The following is a 19,781-nucleotide window of genomic DNA, read 5'->3' on the forward strand; positions in this document are numbered from 1 at the left end:
CATAAAGGGAGAAGAAGTAGATGCCCCCAGTGATAGCAACTCATACAAGGAGAAGAAGTACACGCTCCCAGTGATAGCAACTCCTACCCGGAGAAGAAGTACACGCTCCCAGTCATAGCAACTCATACAGGGAGAAGTACATGCCCTCAGTGATAGCAACTCCTACAGGGAAAAGAAGTACATGCCCCCAGTGATAGCAACTCCTACAGGGAGAAGAAGTACACGCCCCCAGTGATAGCAACTCCTACAGGGAGAAATAGACGCCCCCAGTGATAGCAACTTCTACAGGGAGAAGAAGTACATGCTCCCAGTGATAGCAACTCATACAGGGAGAAGAAGTACATGCCCCCAGTGATAGCAACTCATACAGGGAGAAGAAGTACATGCCCCCAGTGATAGCAACACATACAAGGAGAAGAAGTACACGCCACCAGTGATAGCAACTCCTACAGGGAGAAGAAGTACACGCCCCCAGTGATAGCAACTCCTACAGGGAGAAGAAGTACATGCCCTCAGTGATAGCAACTCCTACAGGGAGAAGAAGTACACACTCCCAGTGATAGCAACTCATACAGCGAGAAGAAGTACATGCCCCCAGTGATAGCAACTCATACAGGGAGAAGAAGTACATGCCCCCAGTGATAGCAACTCATACAGGGAGAAGAAGTACACACCCCCAGTGATAGCAACTCATACAGGGAGAAGAAGTACATGCCCTCAGTGATAGCAACTCCTACAGGGAGAAGAAGTACACACTCCCAGGGATAGCAACTCTTACAGCGAGAAGAAGTACATGCCCCCAGTGATAGCAACTCATACAGGGAGAAGAAGTACATGCCCCCAGTGATAGCAACTCATACAGGGAGAAGAAGTACACACCCCCAGTGATAGCAACTCCTACAGGCAGAAGAAGTACATGCCCCCAGTGATAGCAACTCCTACAGTGAGAAGAAGTACACGCCCCCAGTGATAGCAACTCCTACAGGGAGAAAAAGTACATGCCCTCAGTGATAGCAACTCCTACAGGGAGAAGAAGTACACGCTCCCAGTGATAGCAACTCATACAGGGAGAAAAAGTACACGCTCCCAGTGATATCAACTCATACAGCGAGAAGAAGTACATGCCCCCAGTGATAGCAACTCATACAGGGAGAAGAAGTACATGCCCCCAGTGATAGCAACTCATATAGGGAGAAGAAGTACACACCCCCAGTGATAGCAACTCCTACAGGGAAAAGAAGTACATGCCCTCAGTGATAGCAACTCCTACAGGGAGAAGAAGTACACGCCCACAGTGATAGCAACTCCTACAGGGAGAAGTGCACGCCCCCAGTGATAGCAACTCCTACAGGGAGAAATAGACGCCCCCAGTGATAGCAACTCCTACAGGGAGAAGAAGTACACGCCCCCAGTGATAGCAACTCCTACAGGGAGAAGAAGTACACGCTCCCAGTCAAAGCAACTCATACAGGGAGAAGAAGTACATGCCCCCAGTGATAGCAACTCATACAAGGAGAAGAAGTACACGCTCCCAGTGATAGCAACTCCTACAGGGAGAAGAAGTATACGCTCCCAGTCATAGCAACTCATACAGTGAGAAGTACATGCCCTCAGTCATAGCAACTCCTACAGGGAGAAGAAGTACATGCCCCCAGTGATAGCAACTCATACAGAGAGAAGAAATGCATGCCCCCAGTGATAGCAACTCCTACAGGGAGAAGAAGTACACGCCCCCAGTGATAGCAACTCCTAAAGGGAGAAATAGACGCCCCCAGTGATAGCAACTCCTATAGGGAGAAGAAGTACACGCTCCCAGTGATAGCAACTCATACAGGGAGGAGAAGTACACGCTCCCATTCATAGCAACTCATACAGGGAGAAGAAGTACACACCCCCAGTGATAGCAACTCCTACAGGGAGAAGAAGTACACGCTCCCAGTGATAGCAACTCATACAGGGAGAAGAAGTACATGCTCTCAGTGATAGCAACTCATATAGGGAGAAGAAGTACACGCTCTCAGTGATAGCAACTCATGCAGGGATAAGAAGTACACGCTCCCAGTGATAGCAACTCATACAGGGAGAACAAGTACACGCCCCCAGTGATAGCAACTCCTACAGGGAGAAGAAGTACACGCCCCCAGTGATAGCAACTCATACAGGGAGAAGAAGTACATGCCCTCAGTGATAGCAATTCCTACAGGGAGAAGAAGTACATGCTCCTAGTGATAGCAACTCATACAGGGAGAAGAAGTACATGCCCCCAGTTATAGCAACTCATACAGGGAGAAGAAGTACATGCTCCCAGTGATAGCAACTCATACAGGGAGAAGTACACGCTGCCAGTCATAGCAACTCATACAGGGAGAAGAAGTACACGCCCCCAGTGATAGCAACTCCTACAGGGAGAAGAAGTACACGCCCCCAGTGATAGCAACTCATACAGGGAGAAGAAGTACTTACCCCCAGTCATAGCAACTCCTACAGGGAGAAGAAGTACACGCTCCCAGTGATAGCAACTCATACAGGGAGAAGAAGTACTTGATCCCAGTGATAGCAACTCATATAGGGATAAGAAGTACATGCCCCCAGTGATAGCAACTCATACAGGGAGAAGAAGTACATGCCCCCAGTGATAGCAACTCATTCAAGGAGAAGAAGTACACGCCCCCAGTGATAGCAACTCCTACAGGGAGAAGAAGTACATGCCCTCAGTGATAGCAACTCCTACACGGAGAAGAAGTACATGCCCCCAGTGATAGCAACTCCTACAGGGAGAAGAAGTGCATGCTCCCAGTGATAGCAACTCATACAGGGAGAAGAAGTACATGCCCCCAGTGATAGCAACTCCTACAGGGAGAAGAAGTACATGCCCTCAGTGATAGCAACTCCTACAGGGAGAAGTACATGCTCCCAGTGATAGCATCTCATACAGGGAGAAGAAGTACATGCCCCCAGTGATAGCAACTCATACAAGGAGAAGAATTACATGCCCCCAGTGATAGCAACTCCTACAGGGAGAAGAAGTACATGCCCTCAGTGATAGCAACTCCTACAGGGAGAAGAAGTACATGCTCCCAGTGATAGCAACTCATACAGGGAGAAGAAGTACATGCCCCCAGTGATAGCAGCTCATACAGGGAGAAGTACATGCCCCCAGTGATAGCAACACATACAAGGAGAAGAAGTACACGCCCCCAGTGATAGCAACTCCTACAGGGAGAAGAAGTGCATGCCCCCAGTGATAGCAACTCCTACAGGGAGAAGTACATGCCCTCAGTGATAGCAACTCCTACAGGGAGATGAAGTACACGTTCTCAGTGATAGCAACTCCTACAGGGAGAAGAAGTACACGACCCCAGTGATAGCAACTCCTACAGGGAGAAGAAGTACATGCTCCCAGTGATAGCAACTCATACAGGGAGAAGAAGTACATGCCCCAGTGATAGCAACTCATACAGGGAGAAGAAGTACATGCCCCCAGTGATAGCAACTCATACAGGGAGAAGAAGTACACACCCCCAGTGATATCAACTCCTACAGGGAGAAGAAGTACATGCCCTCAGTGATAGCAACTCCTACATGGAGAAGAAGTACACACCCCCAGTGATAGCAACTCATACAGCGAGAAGAAGTACATGCCCCCAGTGATAGCAACTCATACAGGGAGAAGAAGTGCATGCCCCCAGTGATAGCAACTCATACAGGGAGAAGAAGTACATGCCCCCAGTGATAGCAACACATACAAGGAGAAGAAGTAGACGCCCCCAGTGATAGCAACTCCTACAGGGAGAAGAAGTACACGCCCCCAGTGATAGCAACTCCTACAGGGAGAAGAAGTACATGCCCTCAGTGATAGCAACTCCTACAGGGAGAAGAAGTACACACTCCCAGTGATAGCAACTCATACAGCGAGAAGAAGTACATGCCCCCAGTGATAGCAACTCATACAGGGAGAAGAAGTACATGCCCCCAGTGATAGCAACTCATACAGGGAGAAGAAGTACACACCCCCAGTGATAGCAACTCCTACAGGGAGAAGAAGTACATGCCCCCAGTGATAGCAACTCCTACAGTGAGAAGAAGTACACGCCCCCAGTGATAGCAACTCCTACAGGGAGAAAAAGTACATGCCCTCAGTGATAGCAACTCCTACAGGGAGAAGAAGTACACGCTCCCAGTGATAGCAACTCATACAGGGAGAAAAAGTACACGCTCCCAGTGATATCAACTCATACAGCGAGAAGAAGTACATGCCCCCAGTGATAGCAACTCATACAGGGAGAAGAAGTACATGCCCCCAGTGATAGCAACTCATACAGGGAGAAGAAGTACACACCCCCAGTGATAGCAACTCCTACAGGGAAAAGAAGTACATGCCCTCAGTGATAGCAACTCCTACAGGGAGAAGAAGTACACGCCCACAGTGATAGCAACTCCTACAGGGAGAAGTGCACGCCCCCAGTGATAGCAACTCCTTTAGGGAGAAATAGACGCCCCCAGTGATAGCAACTCCTACAGGGAGAAGAAGTACACACCCCCAGTGATAGCAACTCCTACAGGGAGAAGAAGTACACGCTCCCAGTCAAAGCAACTCATACAGGGAGAAGAAGTACATGCCCCCAGTGATAGCAACTCATACAAGGAGAAGAAGTACACGCTCCCAGTGATAGCAACTCCTACAAGGAGAAGAAGTACACGCTCCCAGTCATAGCAACTCATACAGGGAGAAGTACATGCCCTCAGTCATAGCAACTCCTACAGGGAGAAGAAGTACATGCCCCCAGTGATAGCAACTCATACAGAGAGAAGAAATGCATGCCCCCAGTGATAGCAACTCCTACAGGGAGAAGAAGTACACGCCCCCAGTGATAGCAACTCCTAAAGGGAGAAATAGACGCCCCCAGTGATAGCAACTCATTCAAGGAGAAGAAGTACACGCCCCCAGTGATAGCAACTCATACAGGGAGAAGAAGTACACGCTCCCAGTCATAGCAACTCATACAGGGAGAAGAAGTACACATCCCCAGTGATAGCAACTCCTACAGGGAGAAGAAGTACACGCTCCCAGTGATAGCAACTCATACAGGGAGAAGAAGTACACGCTCTCAGTGATAGCAACTCATATAGGGAGAAGAAGTACACGCTCTCAGTGATAGCAACTCATGCAGGGAGAAGAAGTACACGCTCCCAGTGATAGCAACTCATACAGGGAGAACAAGTACACGCCCCCAGTGATAGCAACTCCTACAGGGAGAAGAAGTACACGCCCCCAGTGATAGCAACTCATACAGGGAGAAGAAGTACATGCCCTCAGTGATAGCAACTCCTACAGGGAGAAGAATTACATGCTCCTAGTGATAGCAACTCATACAGGGAGAAGTACATGCCCCCAGTTATAGCAACTCATACAGGGAGAAGAAGTACACGCTCCCAGTGATAGCAACTCATACAGGGAGAAGAAGTACACACTGCCAGTCATAGCAACTCATACAGGGATAAGAAGAAGTACACGTCCCCAGTGATAGCAACTCCTACAGGGAGAAGAAGTACACGCCCCCAGTGATAGCAACTCATACAGGGAGAAGAAGTACATGCTCCCAGTGATAGCAACTCATACAGGGAGAAGAAGTACATGCCCCCAGTCATAGCAACTCCTACAGGGAGAAGAAGTACACGCTCCCAGTGATAGCAACTCATACAGGGAGAAGAAGTACACGCTCCCAGTGATAGCAACTCATACAGGGATAAGAAGTACATGCCCCCAGTGATAGCAACTCATTCAAGGAGAAGAAGTACACGCCCCCAGTGATAGCAACTCCTACAGGGAGAAGAAGTACATGCCCTCAGTGATAGCAACTCCTACAGGGAGAAGAAGTACATGCCCCCAGTGATAGCAACTCATACAGGGAGAAGAAGTACATGCCCCCAGTGATAGCAACTCATACAGGGAGAAGAAGTACATGCCCTCAGTGATAGCAACTCCTACAGGGAGAAGAAGTACATGCTCCCAGTGATAGCAACTCATACAGGGAGAAGAAGTACATGCCCCCAGTGATAGCAACTCATACAGGGAGAAGAAGTACATGCCCCCAGTGATAGCAACTCCTACAGGGAGAAGAAGTACATGCCCTCAGTGATAGCAACTCCTACAGGGAGAAGTACATGCTCCCAGTGATAGCAACTCATACAGGGAGAAGAAGTACATGCCCCCAGTGATAGCAACTCATACAAGGAGAAGAATTACATGCCCCCAGTGATAGCAACTCCTACAGGGAGAAGAAGTACACGCCCACAGTGATAGCAACTCCTACAGGGAGAAGTGCACGCCCCCAGTGATAGCAACTCCTACAGGGAGAAATAGACGCCCCCAGTGATAGCAACTCCTACAGAGAGAAGAAGTACACACCCCCAGTGATAGCAACTCCTACAGGGAGAAGAAGTACACGCTCCCAGTCAAAGCAACTCATACAGGGAGAAGAAGTGCATGCCCCCAGTGATAGCAACTCATACAAGGAGAAGAAGTACACGCTCCCAGTGATAGCAACTCCTACAGGGAGAAGAAGTACACGCTCCCAGTCATAGCAGCTCATACAGGAAGAAGTACATGCCCTCAGTCATAGCAACTCCTACAGGGAGAAGAAGTACATGCCCCCAGTGATAGCAACTCATACAGAGAGAAGAAATGCATACCCCCAGTGATAGCAACTCCTACAGGGAGAAGAAGTACACGCCCCCAGTGATAGCAACTCCTAAAGGGAGAAATAGACGCCCCCAGTGATAGCAACTCCTATAGGGAGAAGAAGTACACGCTCCCAGTGATAGCAACTCATACAGGGAGGAGAAATACACGCTCCCATTCATAGCAACTCATACAGGGAGAAGAAGTACACACCCCCAGTGATAGCAGCTCCTACAGGGAGAAGAAGTACACGCTCCCAGTGATAGCAACTCATACAGGGAGAAGAAGTACATGCTCTCAGTGATAGCAACTCATATAGGGAGAAGAAGTACACGCTCTCAGTGATAGCAACTCATGCAGGGAGAAGAAGTACACGCTCCCAGTGATAGCAACTCCTACAGGGAGAAGAAGTACACGCCCCCAGTGATAGCAACTCATACAGGGAGAAGAAGTACATGCCCTCAGTCATAGCAACTCCTACAGGGAGAAGAAGTACACGCTCCCAGTGATAGCAACTCATACAGGGAGAAAAAGTACACGCTCCCAGTGATATCAACTCATACAGCGAGAAGAAGTACATGCCCCCAGTGATAGCAACTCATACAGGGAGAAGAAGTACATGCCCCCAGTGATAGCAACTCATACAGGGAGAAGAAGTACACACCCCCAGTGATAGCAACTCCTACAGGGAAAAGAAGTACATGCCCTCAGTGATAGCAACTCCTACAGGGAGAAGAAGTACACGCCCACAGTGATAGCAACTCCTACAGGGAGAAGTGCACGCCCCCAGTGATAGCAACTCCTACAGGGAGAAATAGACGCCCCCAGTGATAGCAACTCCTACAGGGAGAAGAAGTACACACCCCCAGTGATAGCAACTCCTACAGGGAGAAGAAGTACACGCTCCCAATCAAAGCAACTCATACAGGGAGAAGAAGTACATGCCCCCAGTGATAGCAACTCATACAAGGAGAAGAAGTACACGCTCCTAGTGATAGCAACTCCTACAGGGAGAAGAAGTAGACGCTCCCAGTCATAGCAACTCATACAGGGAGAAGTACATGCCCTCAGTCATAGCAACTCCTACAGGGAGAAGAAGTACATGCCCCCAGTGATAGCAACTCATACAGAGAGAAGAAATGCATGCCCCCAGTGATAGCAACTCCTACAGGGAGAAGAAGTACACGCCCCCAGTGATAGCAACTCCTAAAGGGAGAAATAGACGCCCCCAGTGATAGCAACTCCTATAGGGAGAAGTACACGCTCCCAGTGATAGCAACTCATACAGGGAGAAGAAGTACACGCTCCCAGTCATAGCAACTCATACAGGGAGAAGAAGTACACATCCCCAGTGATAGCAACTCCTACAGGGAGAAGAAGTACACGCTCCCAGTGATAGCAACTCATACAGGGAGAAGAAGTACACGCTCTCAGTGATAGCAACTCATATAGGGAGAAGAAGTACACGCTCTCAGTGATAGCAACTCATGCAGGGAGAAGAAGTACACGCTCCCAGTGATAGCAACTCATACAGGGAGAACAAGTACACGCCCCCAGTGATAGCAACTCCTACAGGGAGAAGAAGTACACGCCCCCAGTGATAGCAACTCATACAGGGAGAAGAAGTACATGCCCTCAGTGATAGCAACTCCTACAGGGAGAAGAATTACATGCTCCTAGTGATAGCAACTCATACAGGGAGAAGTACATGCCCCCAGTTATAGCAACTCATACAGGGAGAAGAAGTACACGCTCCCAGTGATAGCAACTCATACAGGGAGAAGAAGTACACACTGCCAGTCATAGCAACTCATACAGGGAGAAGAAGTACATGCCCCCAGTGATAGCAACTCATACAGGGAGAAGAAGTACACACCCCCAGTGATAGCAACTCCTACAGGGAAAAGAAGTACATGCCCTCAGTGATAGCAACTCCTACAGGGAGAAGAAGTACACGCCCACAGTGATAGCAACTCCTACAGGGAGAAGTGCACGCCCCCAGTGATAGCAACTCCTACAGGGAGAAATAGACGCCCCCAGTGATAGCAACTCCTACAGGGAGAAGAAGTACACACCCCCAGTGATAGCAACTCCTACAGGGAGAAGAAGTACACGCTCCCAATCAAAGCAACTCATACAGGGAGAAGAAGTACATGCCCCCAGTGATAGCAACTCATACAAGGAGAAGAAGTACACGCTCCTAGTGATAGCAACTCCTACAGGGAGAAGAAGTAGACGCTCCCAGTCATAGCAACTCATACAGGGAGAAGTACATGCCCTCAGTCATAGCAACTCCTACAGGGAGAAGAAGTACATGCCCCCAGTGATAGCAACTCATACAGAGAGAAGAAATGCATGCCCCCAGTGATAGCAACTCCTACAGGGAGAAGAAGTACACGCCCCCAGTGATAGCAACTCCTAAAGGGAGAAATAGACGCCCCCAGTGATAGCAACTCCTATAGGGAGAAGTACACGCTCCCAGTGATAGCAACTCATACAGGGAGAAGAAGTACACGCTCCCAGTCATAGCAACTCATACAGGGAGAAGAAGTACACATCCCCAGTGATAGCAACTCCTACAGGGAGAAGAAGTACACGCTCCCAGTGATAGCAACTCATACAGGGAGAAGAAGTACACGCTCTCAGTGATAGCAACTCATATAGGGAGAAGAAGTACACGCTCTCAGTGATAGCAACTCATGCAGGGAGAAGAAGTACACGCTCCCAGTGATAGCAACTCATACAGGGAGAACAAGTACACGCCCCCAGTGATAGCAACTCCTACAGGGAGAAGAAGTACACGCCCCCAGTGATAGCAACTCATACAGGGAGAAGAAGTACATGCCCTCAGTGATAGCAACTCCTACAGGGAGAAGAATTACATGCTCCTAGTGATAGCAACTCATACAGGGAGAAGTACATGCCCCCAGTTATAGCAACTCATACAGGGAGAAGAAGTACACGCTCCCAGTGATAGCAACTCATACAGGGAGAAGAAGTACACACTGCCAGTCATAGCAACTCATACAGGGAGAAGAAGTACACGTCCCCAGTGATAGCAACTCCTACAGGGAGAAGAAGTACACGCCCCCAGTGATAGCAACTCATACAGGGAGAAGAAGTACATGCTCCCAGTGATAGCAACTCATACAGGGAGAAGAAGTACATGCCCCCAGTCATAGCAACTCCTACAGGGAGAATAAGTACACGCTCCCAGTGATAGCAACTCATACAGGGAGAAGAAGTACACGCTCCCAGTGATAGCAACTCATACAGGGATAAGAAGTACATGCCCCCAGTGATAGCAACTCATTCAAGGAGAAGAAGTACACGCCCCCAGTGATAGCAACTCCTACAGGGAGAAGAAGTACATGCCCTCAGTGATAGCAACTCCTACAGGGAGAAGAAGTACATGCCCCCAGTGATAGCAACTCATACAGGGAGAAGAAGTACATGCCCCCAGTGATAGCAACTCATACAGGGAGAAGAAGTACATGCCCTCAGTGATAGCAACTCCTACAGGGAGAAGAAGTACATGCTCCCAGTGATAGCAACTCATACAGGGAGAAGAAGTACATGCCCCCAGTGATAGCAACTCATACAGGGAGAAGAAGTACATGCCCCCAGTGATAGCAACTCCTACAGGGAGAAGAAGTACATGCCCTCAGTGATAGCAACTCCTACAGGGAGAAGTACATGCTCCCAGTGATAGCAACTCATACAGGGAGAAGAAGTACATGCCCCCAGTGATAGCAACTCATACAAGGAGAAGAATTACATGCCCCCAGTGATAGCAACTCCTACAGGGAGAAGAAGTACACGCCCACAGTGATAGCAACTCCTACAGGGAGAAGTGCACGCCCCCAGTGATAGCAACTCCTACAGGGAGAAATAGGCGCCCCCAGTGATAGCAACTCCTACAGGGAGAAGAAGTACACACCCCCAGTGATAGCAACTCCTACAGGGAGAAGAAGTACACGCTCCCAGTCAAAGCAACTCATACAGGGAGAAGAAGTACATGCCCCCAGTGATAGCAACTCATACAAGGAGAAGAAGTACACGCTCCCAGTGATAGCAACTCCTACAGGGAGAAGAAGTACACGCTCCCAGTCATAGCAGCTCATACAGGAAGAAGTACATGCCCTCAGTCATAGCAACTCCTACAGGGAGAAGAAGTACATGCCCCCAGTGATAGCAACTCATACAGAGAGAAGAAATGCATACCCCCAGTGATAGCAACTCCTACAGGGAGAAGAAGTACACGCCCCCAGTGATAGCAACTCCTAAAGGGAGAAATAGACGCCCCCAGTGATAGCAACTCCTATAGGGAGAAGAAGTACACGCTCCCAGTGATAGCAACTCATACAGGGAGGAGAAATACACGCTCCCATTCATAGCAACTCATACAGGGAGAAGAAGTACACACCCCCAGTGATAGCAACTCCTACAGGGAGAAGAAGTACACGCTCCCAGTGATAGCAACTCATACAGGGAGAAGAAGTACATGCTCTCAGTGATAGCAACTCATATAGGGAGAAGAAGTACACGCTCTCAGTGATAGCAACTCATGCAGGGAGAAGAAGTACACGCTCCCAGTGATAGCAACTCCTACAGGGAGAAGAAGTACACGCCCCCAGTGATAGCAACTCATACAGGGAGAAGAAGTACATGCCCTCAGTCATAGCAACTCCTACAGGGAGAAGAAGTACACGCTCCCAGTGATAGCAACTCATACAGGGAGAAAAAGTACACGCTCCCAGTGATATCAACTCATACAGCGAGAAGAATTACATGCCCCCAGTGATAGCAACTCATACAGGGAGAAGAAGTACATGCCCCCAGTGATAGCAACTCCTACAGGGAGAAGAAGTACACACCCCCAGTGATAGCAACTCCTACAGGGAGAAGAAGTACACGCTCCCAATCAAAGCAACTCATACAGGGAGAAGAAGTACATGCCCCCAGTGATAGCAACTCATACAAGGAGAAGAAGTACACGCTCCTAGTGATAGCAACTCCTACAGGGAGAAGAAGTAGACGCTCCCAGTCATAGCAACTCATACAGGGAGAAGTACATGCCCTCAGTCATAGCAACTCCTACAGGGAGAAGAAGTACATGCCCCCAGTGATAGCAACTCATACAGAGAGAAGAAATGCATGCCCCCAGTGACAGCAACTCCTACAGGGAGAAGAAGTACACGCCCCCAGTGATAGCAACTCCTAAAGGGAGAAATAGACGCCCCCAGTGATAGCAACTCCTATAGGGAGAAGAAGTACACGCTCCCAGTGATAGCAACTCATACAGGGAGGAGAAGTACACGCTCCCATTCATAGCAACTCATACAGGGAGAAGAAGTACACACCCCCAGTGATAGCAACTCCTACAGGGAGAAGAAGTACACGCTCCCAGTGATAGCAACTCATACAGGGAGAAGAAGTACATGCTCTCAGTGATAGCAACTCATATAGGGAGAAGAAGTACACGCTCTCAGTGATAGCAACTCATGCAGGGAGAAGAAGTACACGCTCCCAGTGATAGCAACTCCTACAGGGAGAAGAAGTACACGCCCCCAGTGATAGCAACTCATACAGGGAGAAGAAGTACATGCCCTCAGTGATAGCAACTCCTACAGGGAGAAGAAGTACATGCTCCTAGTGATAGCAACTCATACAGGGAGAAGAAGTACATGCCCCCAGTTAGAGCAACTCATACAGGGAGAAGAAGTACACGCTCCCAGTGATAGCAACTCATACAGGGAGAAGAAGTACCCGCTGCCAGTCATAGCAACTCATACAGGGAGAAGAAGTACACGCCCCCAGTGATAGCAACTCCTACAGGGAGAAGAAGTACACGCCCCCAGTGATAGCAACTCATACAGGGAGAAGAAGTACATGCCCTCATTGATAGCAACTCCTACAGGGAGAAGAAGTACACGCCCCCAGTGATAGCAACTCCTACAGGGAGAAGAAGTACATGCTCCCAGTGATAGCAACTCATACAGGGAGAAGAAGTACATGCCCCAGTGATAGCAACTCATACAGGGAGAAGAAGTACATGCCCCCAGTGATAGCAACTCATACAGGGAGAAGAAGTACACCCCCCCAGTGATATCAACTCCTACAGGGAGAAGAAGTACACGCCCCCAGTGATAGCAACTCCTACAGGGAGAAGAAGTACATGCTCCCAGTGATAGCAACTCATACAGGGAGAAGAAGTACATGCCCCAGTGATAGCAACTCATACAGGGAGAAGAAGTACACCCCCCCAGTGATATCAACTCCTACAGGGAGAAGAAGTACATGCCCTCAGTGATAGCAACTACTACATGGAGAAGAAGTACACACCCCCAGTGATAGCAACTCATACAGCGAGAAGAAGTACATGCCCCCAGTGATAGCAACTCATACAGGGAGAAGAAGTACATGCCCCCAGTGATAGCAACTCATACAGGGAGAAGAAGAACATGCCCCCAGTGATAGCAACACATACAAGGAGAAGAAGTAGACGCCCCCAGTGATAGCAACTCCTACAGGGAGAAGAAGTACACGCCCCCAGTGATAGCAACTCCTACAGGGAGAAGAAGTACATGCCCTCAGTGATAGCAACTCCTACAGGGAGAAGAAGTACATGCCCTCAGTGATAGCAACTCCTACAGGGAGAAGAAGTACACACTCCCAGTGATAGCAGCTCCTACAGGGAGAAGAAGTACATGCCCCCAGTGATAGCAACTCATACAGGGAGAAGAAGTACACACCCCCAGTGATAGCAACTCCTATAGGGAGAAGAAGTACATGCCCCCAGTGATAGCAACTCCTACAGTGAGAAGAAGTACACGCCCCCAGTAATAGCAACTCCTACAGGGAGAAAAAGTACATGCCCTCAGTGATAGCAACTTCTACAGGGAGAAGAAGTACACGCTCCTAGTGATAGCAACTCATACAGGGAGAAAAAGTACACGCTCCCAGTGATATCAACTCATACAGCGAGAAGAAGTACATGCCCCCAGTGATAGCAACTCATACAGGGAGAAGAAGTACATGCCCCCAGTGATAGCAACTCATACAGGGAGAAGAAGTACACACCCCCAGTGATAGCAACTCCTACAGGGAAAAGAAGTACATGCCCTCAGTGATAGCAACTCCTACAGGGAGAAGAAGTACACGCCCACAGTGATAGCAACTCCTACAGGGAGAAGTGCACGCCCCCAGTGATAGCAACTCCTACAGGGAGAAATAGACGCCCCCAGTGATAGCAACTCCTACAGGGAGAAGAAGTACACACCCCCAGTGATAGCAACTCCTACAGGGAGAAGAAGTACACGCTCCCAGTCAAAGCAACTCATACAGGGAGAAGAAGTACATGCCCCCAGTGATAGCAACTCATACAAGGAGAAGAAGTACACGCTCCCAGTGATAGCAACTCCTACAAGGAGAAGAAGTACACGCTCCCAGTCATAGCAACTCATACAGAGAGAAGAAATGCATGCCCCCAGTGATAGCAACTCCTACAGGGAGAAGTACATGCCCTCAGTCATAGCAACTCCTACAGGGAGAAGAAGTACATGCCCCCAGTGATAGCAACTCATACAGAGAGAAGAAATGCATGCCCCCAGTGATAGCAACTCCTACAGGGAGGAGAAGTACACGCCCCCAGTGATAGCAACTCCTAAAGGGAGAAATAGACGCCCCCAGTGATAGCAACTCCTATAGGGAGAAGAAGTAGACGCTCCCAGTGATAGCAACTCATACAGGGAGAAGAAGTACACGCACCCAGTCATAGCAACTCATACAGGGAGAAGAAGTACACATCCCCAGTGATAGCAACTCCTACAGGGAGAAGAAGTACACGCTCCCAGTGATAGCAACTCATACAGGGAGAAGAAGTACACGCTCCCAGTGATAGCAACTCATACAGGGAGAAGAAGTACCCGCTGCCAGTCATAGCAACTCATACAGGGAGAAGAAGTACACGCCCCCAGTGATAGCAACTCCTACAGGGAGAAGAAGTACACGCCCCCAGTGATAGCAACTCATACAGGGAGAAGAAGTACATGCCCTCATTGATAGCAACTCCTACAGGGAGAAGAAGTACACGCCCCCAGTGATAGCAACTCCTACAGGGAGAAGAAGTACATGCTCCCAGTGATAGCAACTCATACAGGGAGAAGAAGTACATGCCCCAGTGATAGCAACTCATACAGGGAGAAGAAGTACATGCCCCCAGTGATAGCAACTCATACAGGGAGAAGAAGTACATGCCCTCAGTGATAGCAACTCCTACAGGGAGAAGAAGTACACGCTCCCAGTGATAGCAACTCATACAGGGAGAAGAAGTACACGCTCTCAGTGATAGCAACTCATATAGGGAGAAGAAGTACACGCTCTCAGTGATAGCAACTCATGCAGGGAGAAGAAGTACACGCTCCCAGTGATAGCAACTCATACAGGGAGAACAAGTACACGCCCCCAGTGATAGCAACTCCTACAGGGAGAAGAAGTACACGCTCCCAGTGATAGCAACTCATACAGGGAGAAGAAGTACATGCCCTTAGTGATAGCAACTCCTACAGGGAGAAGAAGTACATGCTCCTAGTGATAGCAACTCATACAGGGAGAAGTACATGCCCCCAGTTATAGCAACTCATACAGGGAGAAGAAGTACACGCTCCCAGTGATAGCAACTCATACAGGGAGAAGAAGTACACGCTGCCAGTCATAGCAACTCATACCGGGAGAAGAATTACACGCCCCCAGTGATAGCAACTCCTACAGGGAGAAGAAGTACACGCCCCCAGTGATAGCAACTCATACAGGGAGAAGAAGTACATGCCCCCAGTGATAGCAACTCATACAGAGAGAAGAAATGCATGCCCCCAGTGATAGCAACTCCTACAGGGAGAAGAAGTACACGCCCCCAGTGATAGCAACTCCTAAAGGGAGAAATAGACGCCCCCAGTGATAGCAACTCCTATAGGGAGAAGAAGTACACGCTCCCAGTGATAGCAACTCATACAGGGAGAAGAAGTACACGCTCCCAGTCATAGGAACTCATACAGGGAGAAGAAGTACACATCCCCAGTGATAGCAACTCCTACAGGGAGAAGAAGTACACGCTCCCAGTGATAGCAACTCATACAGGGAGAAGAAGTACACGCTCTCAGTGATAGCAACTCATGCAGGGAGAAGAAGTACACGCTCCCAGTGATAGCAACTCATACAGGGAGAACAAGTACACGCCCCCAGTGATAGCAACTCCTACAGGGAGAAGAAGTACACGCCCCCAGTGATAGCAACTCATACAGGGAGAAGAAGTACATGCTCCCAGTGATAGCAACTCATACAGGGAGAAGAAGTACATGCCCTCAGTGATAGCAACTCCTACAGGGAGAAGAAGTACACGCCCACAGTGATAGCAACTCCTACAGGGAGAAGTGCACGCCCCCAGTGATAGCAACTCCTACAGGGAGAAATAGACGCCCCCAGTGATAGCAACTCCTACAGGGAGAAGAAGTACACACCCCCAGTGATAGCAACTCCTACAGGGAGAAGAAGTACACGCTCCCAGTCAAAGCAACTCATACAGTGAGAAGAAGTACATGCCCCCAGTGATAGCAACTCATACAAGGAGAAGAAGTACACGCTCCCAGTGATAGCAACTCCTACAAGGAGAAGAAGTACACGCTCCCAGTCATAGCAACTCATACAGAGAGAAGAAATGCATGCCCCCAGTGATAGCAACTCCTACAGGGAGAAGAAGTACACGCCCCCAGTGATAGCAACTCCTACAGGGAGAAATAGACGCCCCCAGTGATAGCAACTCCTATAGGGAGAAGAAGTACACGCTCCCAGTGATAGCAACTCATACAGGGAGAAGAAGTACACGCTCCCAGTCATAGCAACTCATACAGGGAGAAGAAGTACACACCCTCAGTGATAGCAACTCCTACAGGGAGAAGAAGTACACGCTCCCAGTGATAGTAACTCATACAGGGAGAAGAAGTACATGCCCTCAGTGATAGCAACTCCTACAGGGAGAAGAAGTACATGCTCCTAGTGATAGCAACTCATACAGGGAGATGAAGTACATGCCCCCAGTCATAGCAGCTCATACAGGGAGAAGAAGTACACTCTCCCAGTGATAGCAACTCATACAGGGAGAAGAAGTACACTCTCCCAGTCATAGCAACTCATACAGGAAGAAGAAGTACACGCCCCCAGTGATAGCAACTCCTACAGGTAGAAGAAGTACACGCCCCCAGTCATATCAACTCCTAAAGGGAGAAGAAGTACACGCTCCCAGTGATAGCAACTCATACAGGGAGAAGAAGTACACTCTCCCAGTGATAGCAACTCATACAGGGAGAAGAAGTACACTCTCCCAGTCATAGCAACTCATACAGGAAGAAGAAGTACACGCCCCCAGTCATAGCAACTCATACAGGGAGAAGAAGTACATGCCCCCAGTCATATCAACTCCTAAAGGGAGAAGAAGTACACGCTCCCAGTGATAGCAACTCATACAGGGAGAAGAAGTACACGTTCCCAGTCATAGCAACTCATACAGGGAGAAGAAGTACATGCACCCAGTGATAGCAACTCATACAGGGAGAAGAAATACATGCTCCCAGTGATAGCAACTCATACAGGGAGAAGAAGTACACGCTCTCAGTGATAGCAGCTCATACAAGGGGAAGAAGTACACGCCCCCAGTGATAGCAACTCCTACAGGGAGAAGAAGTACACGCTCCCAGTGATAGTAACTCCTACAGGGAGAAGAAGTACACGCTCCCAGTGATAGCAACTCATACAGGGAGAAGAAGTACACGCTCTCAGTGATAGCAGCTCATACAAGGGGAAGAAGTACACGCCCCCAGTGATAGCAACTCCTACAGGGAGAAGAAGTACACGCTCCCAGTGATAGTAACTCCTACAGGGAGAAGAAGTACACGCTCTCAGTGATAGCAACTCATATAGGGAGAAAAAGTACACGCTTTCAGTGATAGCAACTCATACAGGGAGAAGAAGTATATGCCCCCAGTGATAGCAACTCCTAAAGGGAGAAGAAGTACACGCTCCCAGTGATAGCAACTCATACAGGGAGAAGAAGTACACGCCCCCAGTGATAGTAACTCATATAGGGAGAAGAAGTACACGCCCCCAGTGAAAACTATCTGATAACACCCACTTGAGTTTAAAAAAAGTTAACTCATTATGTGTCAATACTTTGATTGCTAATATCTCCGCAACCCACATAGAAGTTAAATTTAAAAAAAAAAAAAACAAACCACTTTTTATTCCACTCTGCAGCCACTATTACATTGTGTGTCTAGTTCAACCTGAAACATTTAGTAAAAGGTCCTCTTTGATGAATGAGATTGGTCTCTTTTGGGCTGAAGTACCGGATATAGCCACAACTATCTACAGCACTGTGCCTGGGTAAACGATAATGGGGGCAAGAAAGCATTGCTGCCTTTACAGTTCAGGGGGTGCTGTTTTCTACTTTTTGATTAATGGAGGTATGAATGCAAAGAATCCTACTAATTAAAATGTATAGTGCTTCGGAATATGTTGGCGCTATAGAAATAAAAATTATTATTATTTATTACTAATGCACCATTAATATAAAAGTTCTGAAAATCCATTTTAATGTTTTCTGGGGGGAAATGATCTTGTGATTGAATTAGAACATATTAACATTTTTCATTCTTGCATGATGCAATTGTCCTTGCAGTACCCTGTGGTATTGAAATAGTTAAATACTTGGTACCATTGAATGTAATGATTTTTGCTGGACAGAAGAATACGGGAACAAAATGTAAACTGCTTCCTTTTCTTACTAGAGGGCTGCAGTTTAGCTGGCAGAGCGGAGAGGAGTTGGGGAATTGGACGGGGATCTTTAATTTCACGGATGACGGAGCAGTGAAGACGGGCAGTGACGCAGGCGGCAGGTACAGACTCATACGGAATGACAATACACAGCATAATATGACAAACTGCTGCTCCTGAGAGACAGTATCAATACACAGCACTCACATAGAACCGCACATAACCAAAAGGGCAATTCCAGTCATATATGAAGTCCCCTAATGTAAAGAACAATATTCTTTTAGATAGGGGGCAGTATTATAGTAGTTATATTCTTGTACAGAGGAGCAGTATTATAGTGGTTATATTCTTGTACATAGGGGGCAGTATTATAGTAGTTATATTCTTGTACATAGGAGCAGTATTATAGTAGTTATATTCTTGTACATAGGGGGCAGTATTATTGTAGTAATATTCTTGTACATAGGGGGCAGTATTATAGTAGTTATATTCTTGTACATAGGGAGCAGTATTATAGTAGTTATATTCTTGTACATAGGGGCAGTATTATAGTAGTTATTTTCTTGTACATAGGGGGCAGTATTATAGTAGTTATATTCTTGTACCTAGGGGCAGTATTATAGTAGTTATATTCTTGTACATAGGGGGCAGTATTATAGTAGTTTTATACTTGTACCTAGGGGCAGTATTATAGTAGTTATATTCTTGTACATAGGAGCAGTATTATAGTAGTTATATTCTTGTACATAGGGGGCAGTATTATAGTAGTTATATTCTTGTACATAGGGGGCAGTACTATAGTAGTTATTTTCTTGTACATAGGGACAGTATTATAGTAGTTATATTCTTGTACATAGGAGCAGTATTATAGTAGTTATATTCTTGTACATAGGGGGCAGTATTATAGTAGTTATTTTCTTGTACATAGGGGCAGTATTATAGTAGTTATATTCTTGTCCATAGGAGCAGTATTATAGTAGTTATATTCTTGTACATAGGGGCAGTATTATAGTAGTTATATTCTTGTACATAGGGGCAGTATTATAGTAGTTATTTTCTTGTACATAGGGGCAGTATTATAGTAGTTATATTCTTGTACATAGGGGGCAGTATTATAGTAGTTATATTCTTGTACCTAGGGGCAGTATTATAGTAGTTATATTCTTGTACATAGGAGCAGTATTATAGTAGTTATATTCTTGTACATAGGGGGCAGTATTATAGTAGTTATATTCTTGTACATAGGGGGCAGTATTATAGTCGTTATATTCTT

General features: G+C 47.6%; 1 protein-coding gene across 2 annotated transcripts in view; it reads left to right on the forward strand.

Moving 5' to 3' along the window:
• ST8SIA5 (ST8 alpha-N-acetyl-neuraminide alpha-2,8-sialyltransferase 5) overlaps window positions 1–19,781 on the forward strand; it is a 125,092-nt gene that overhangs the window by 40,606 nt on the left and 64,705 nt on the right. The window contains exon 2 of one of the 2 annotated variants that reach the window (XM_073680468.1): window positions 18,523–18,630. The exons of the other annotated variant lie outside the window; for it this stretch is intronic. Within the exon in view, the coding sequence (XP_073536569.1) occupies window positions 18,523–18,630 (108 nt within the window). The remainder of the gene's footprint in view (window positions 1–18,522; window positions 18,631–19,781) is intronic. 2 annotated transcript variants of the gene reach the window in all.

The sequence above is a fragment of the Phyllobates terribilis genome, unplaced genomic scaffold, assembly GCF_046119375.1.
Source record: "Phyllobates terribilis strain yellow unplaced genomic scaffold, ASM4611937v1 Scaffold_1__5_contigs__length_1240528914, whole genome shotgun sequence".
NCBI lineage: Eukaryota > Metazoa > Chordata > Amphibia > Anura > Dendrobatidae > Phyllobates > Phyllobates terribilis.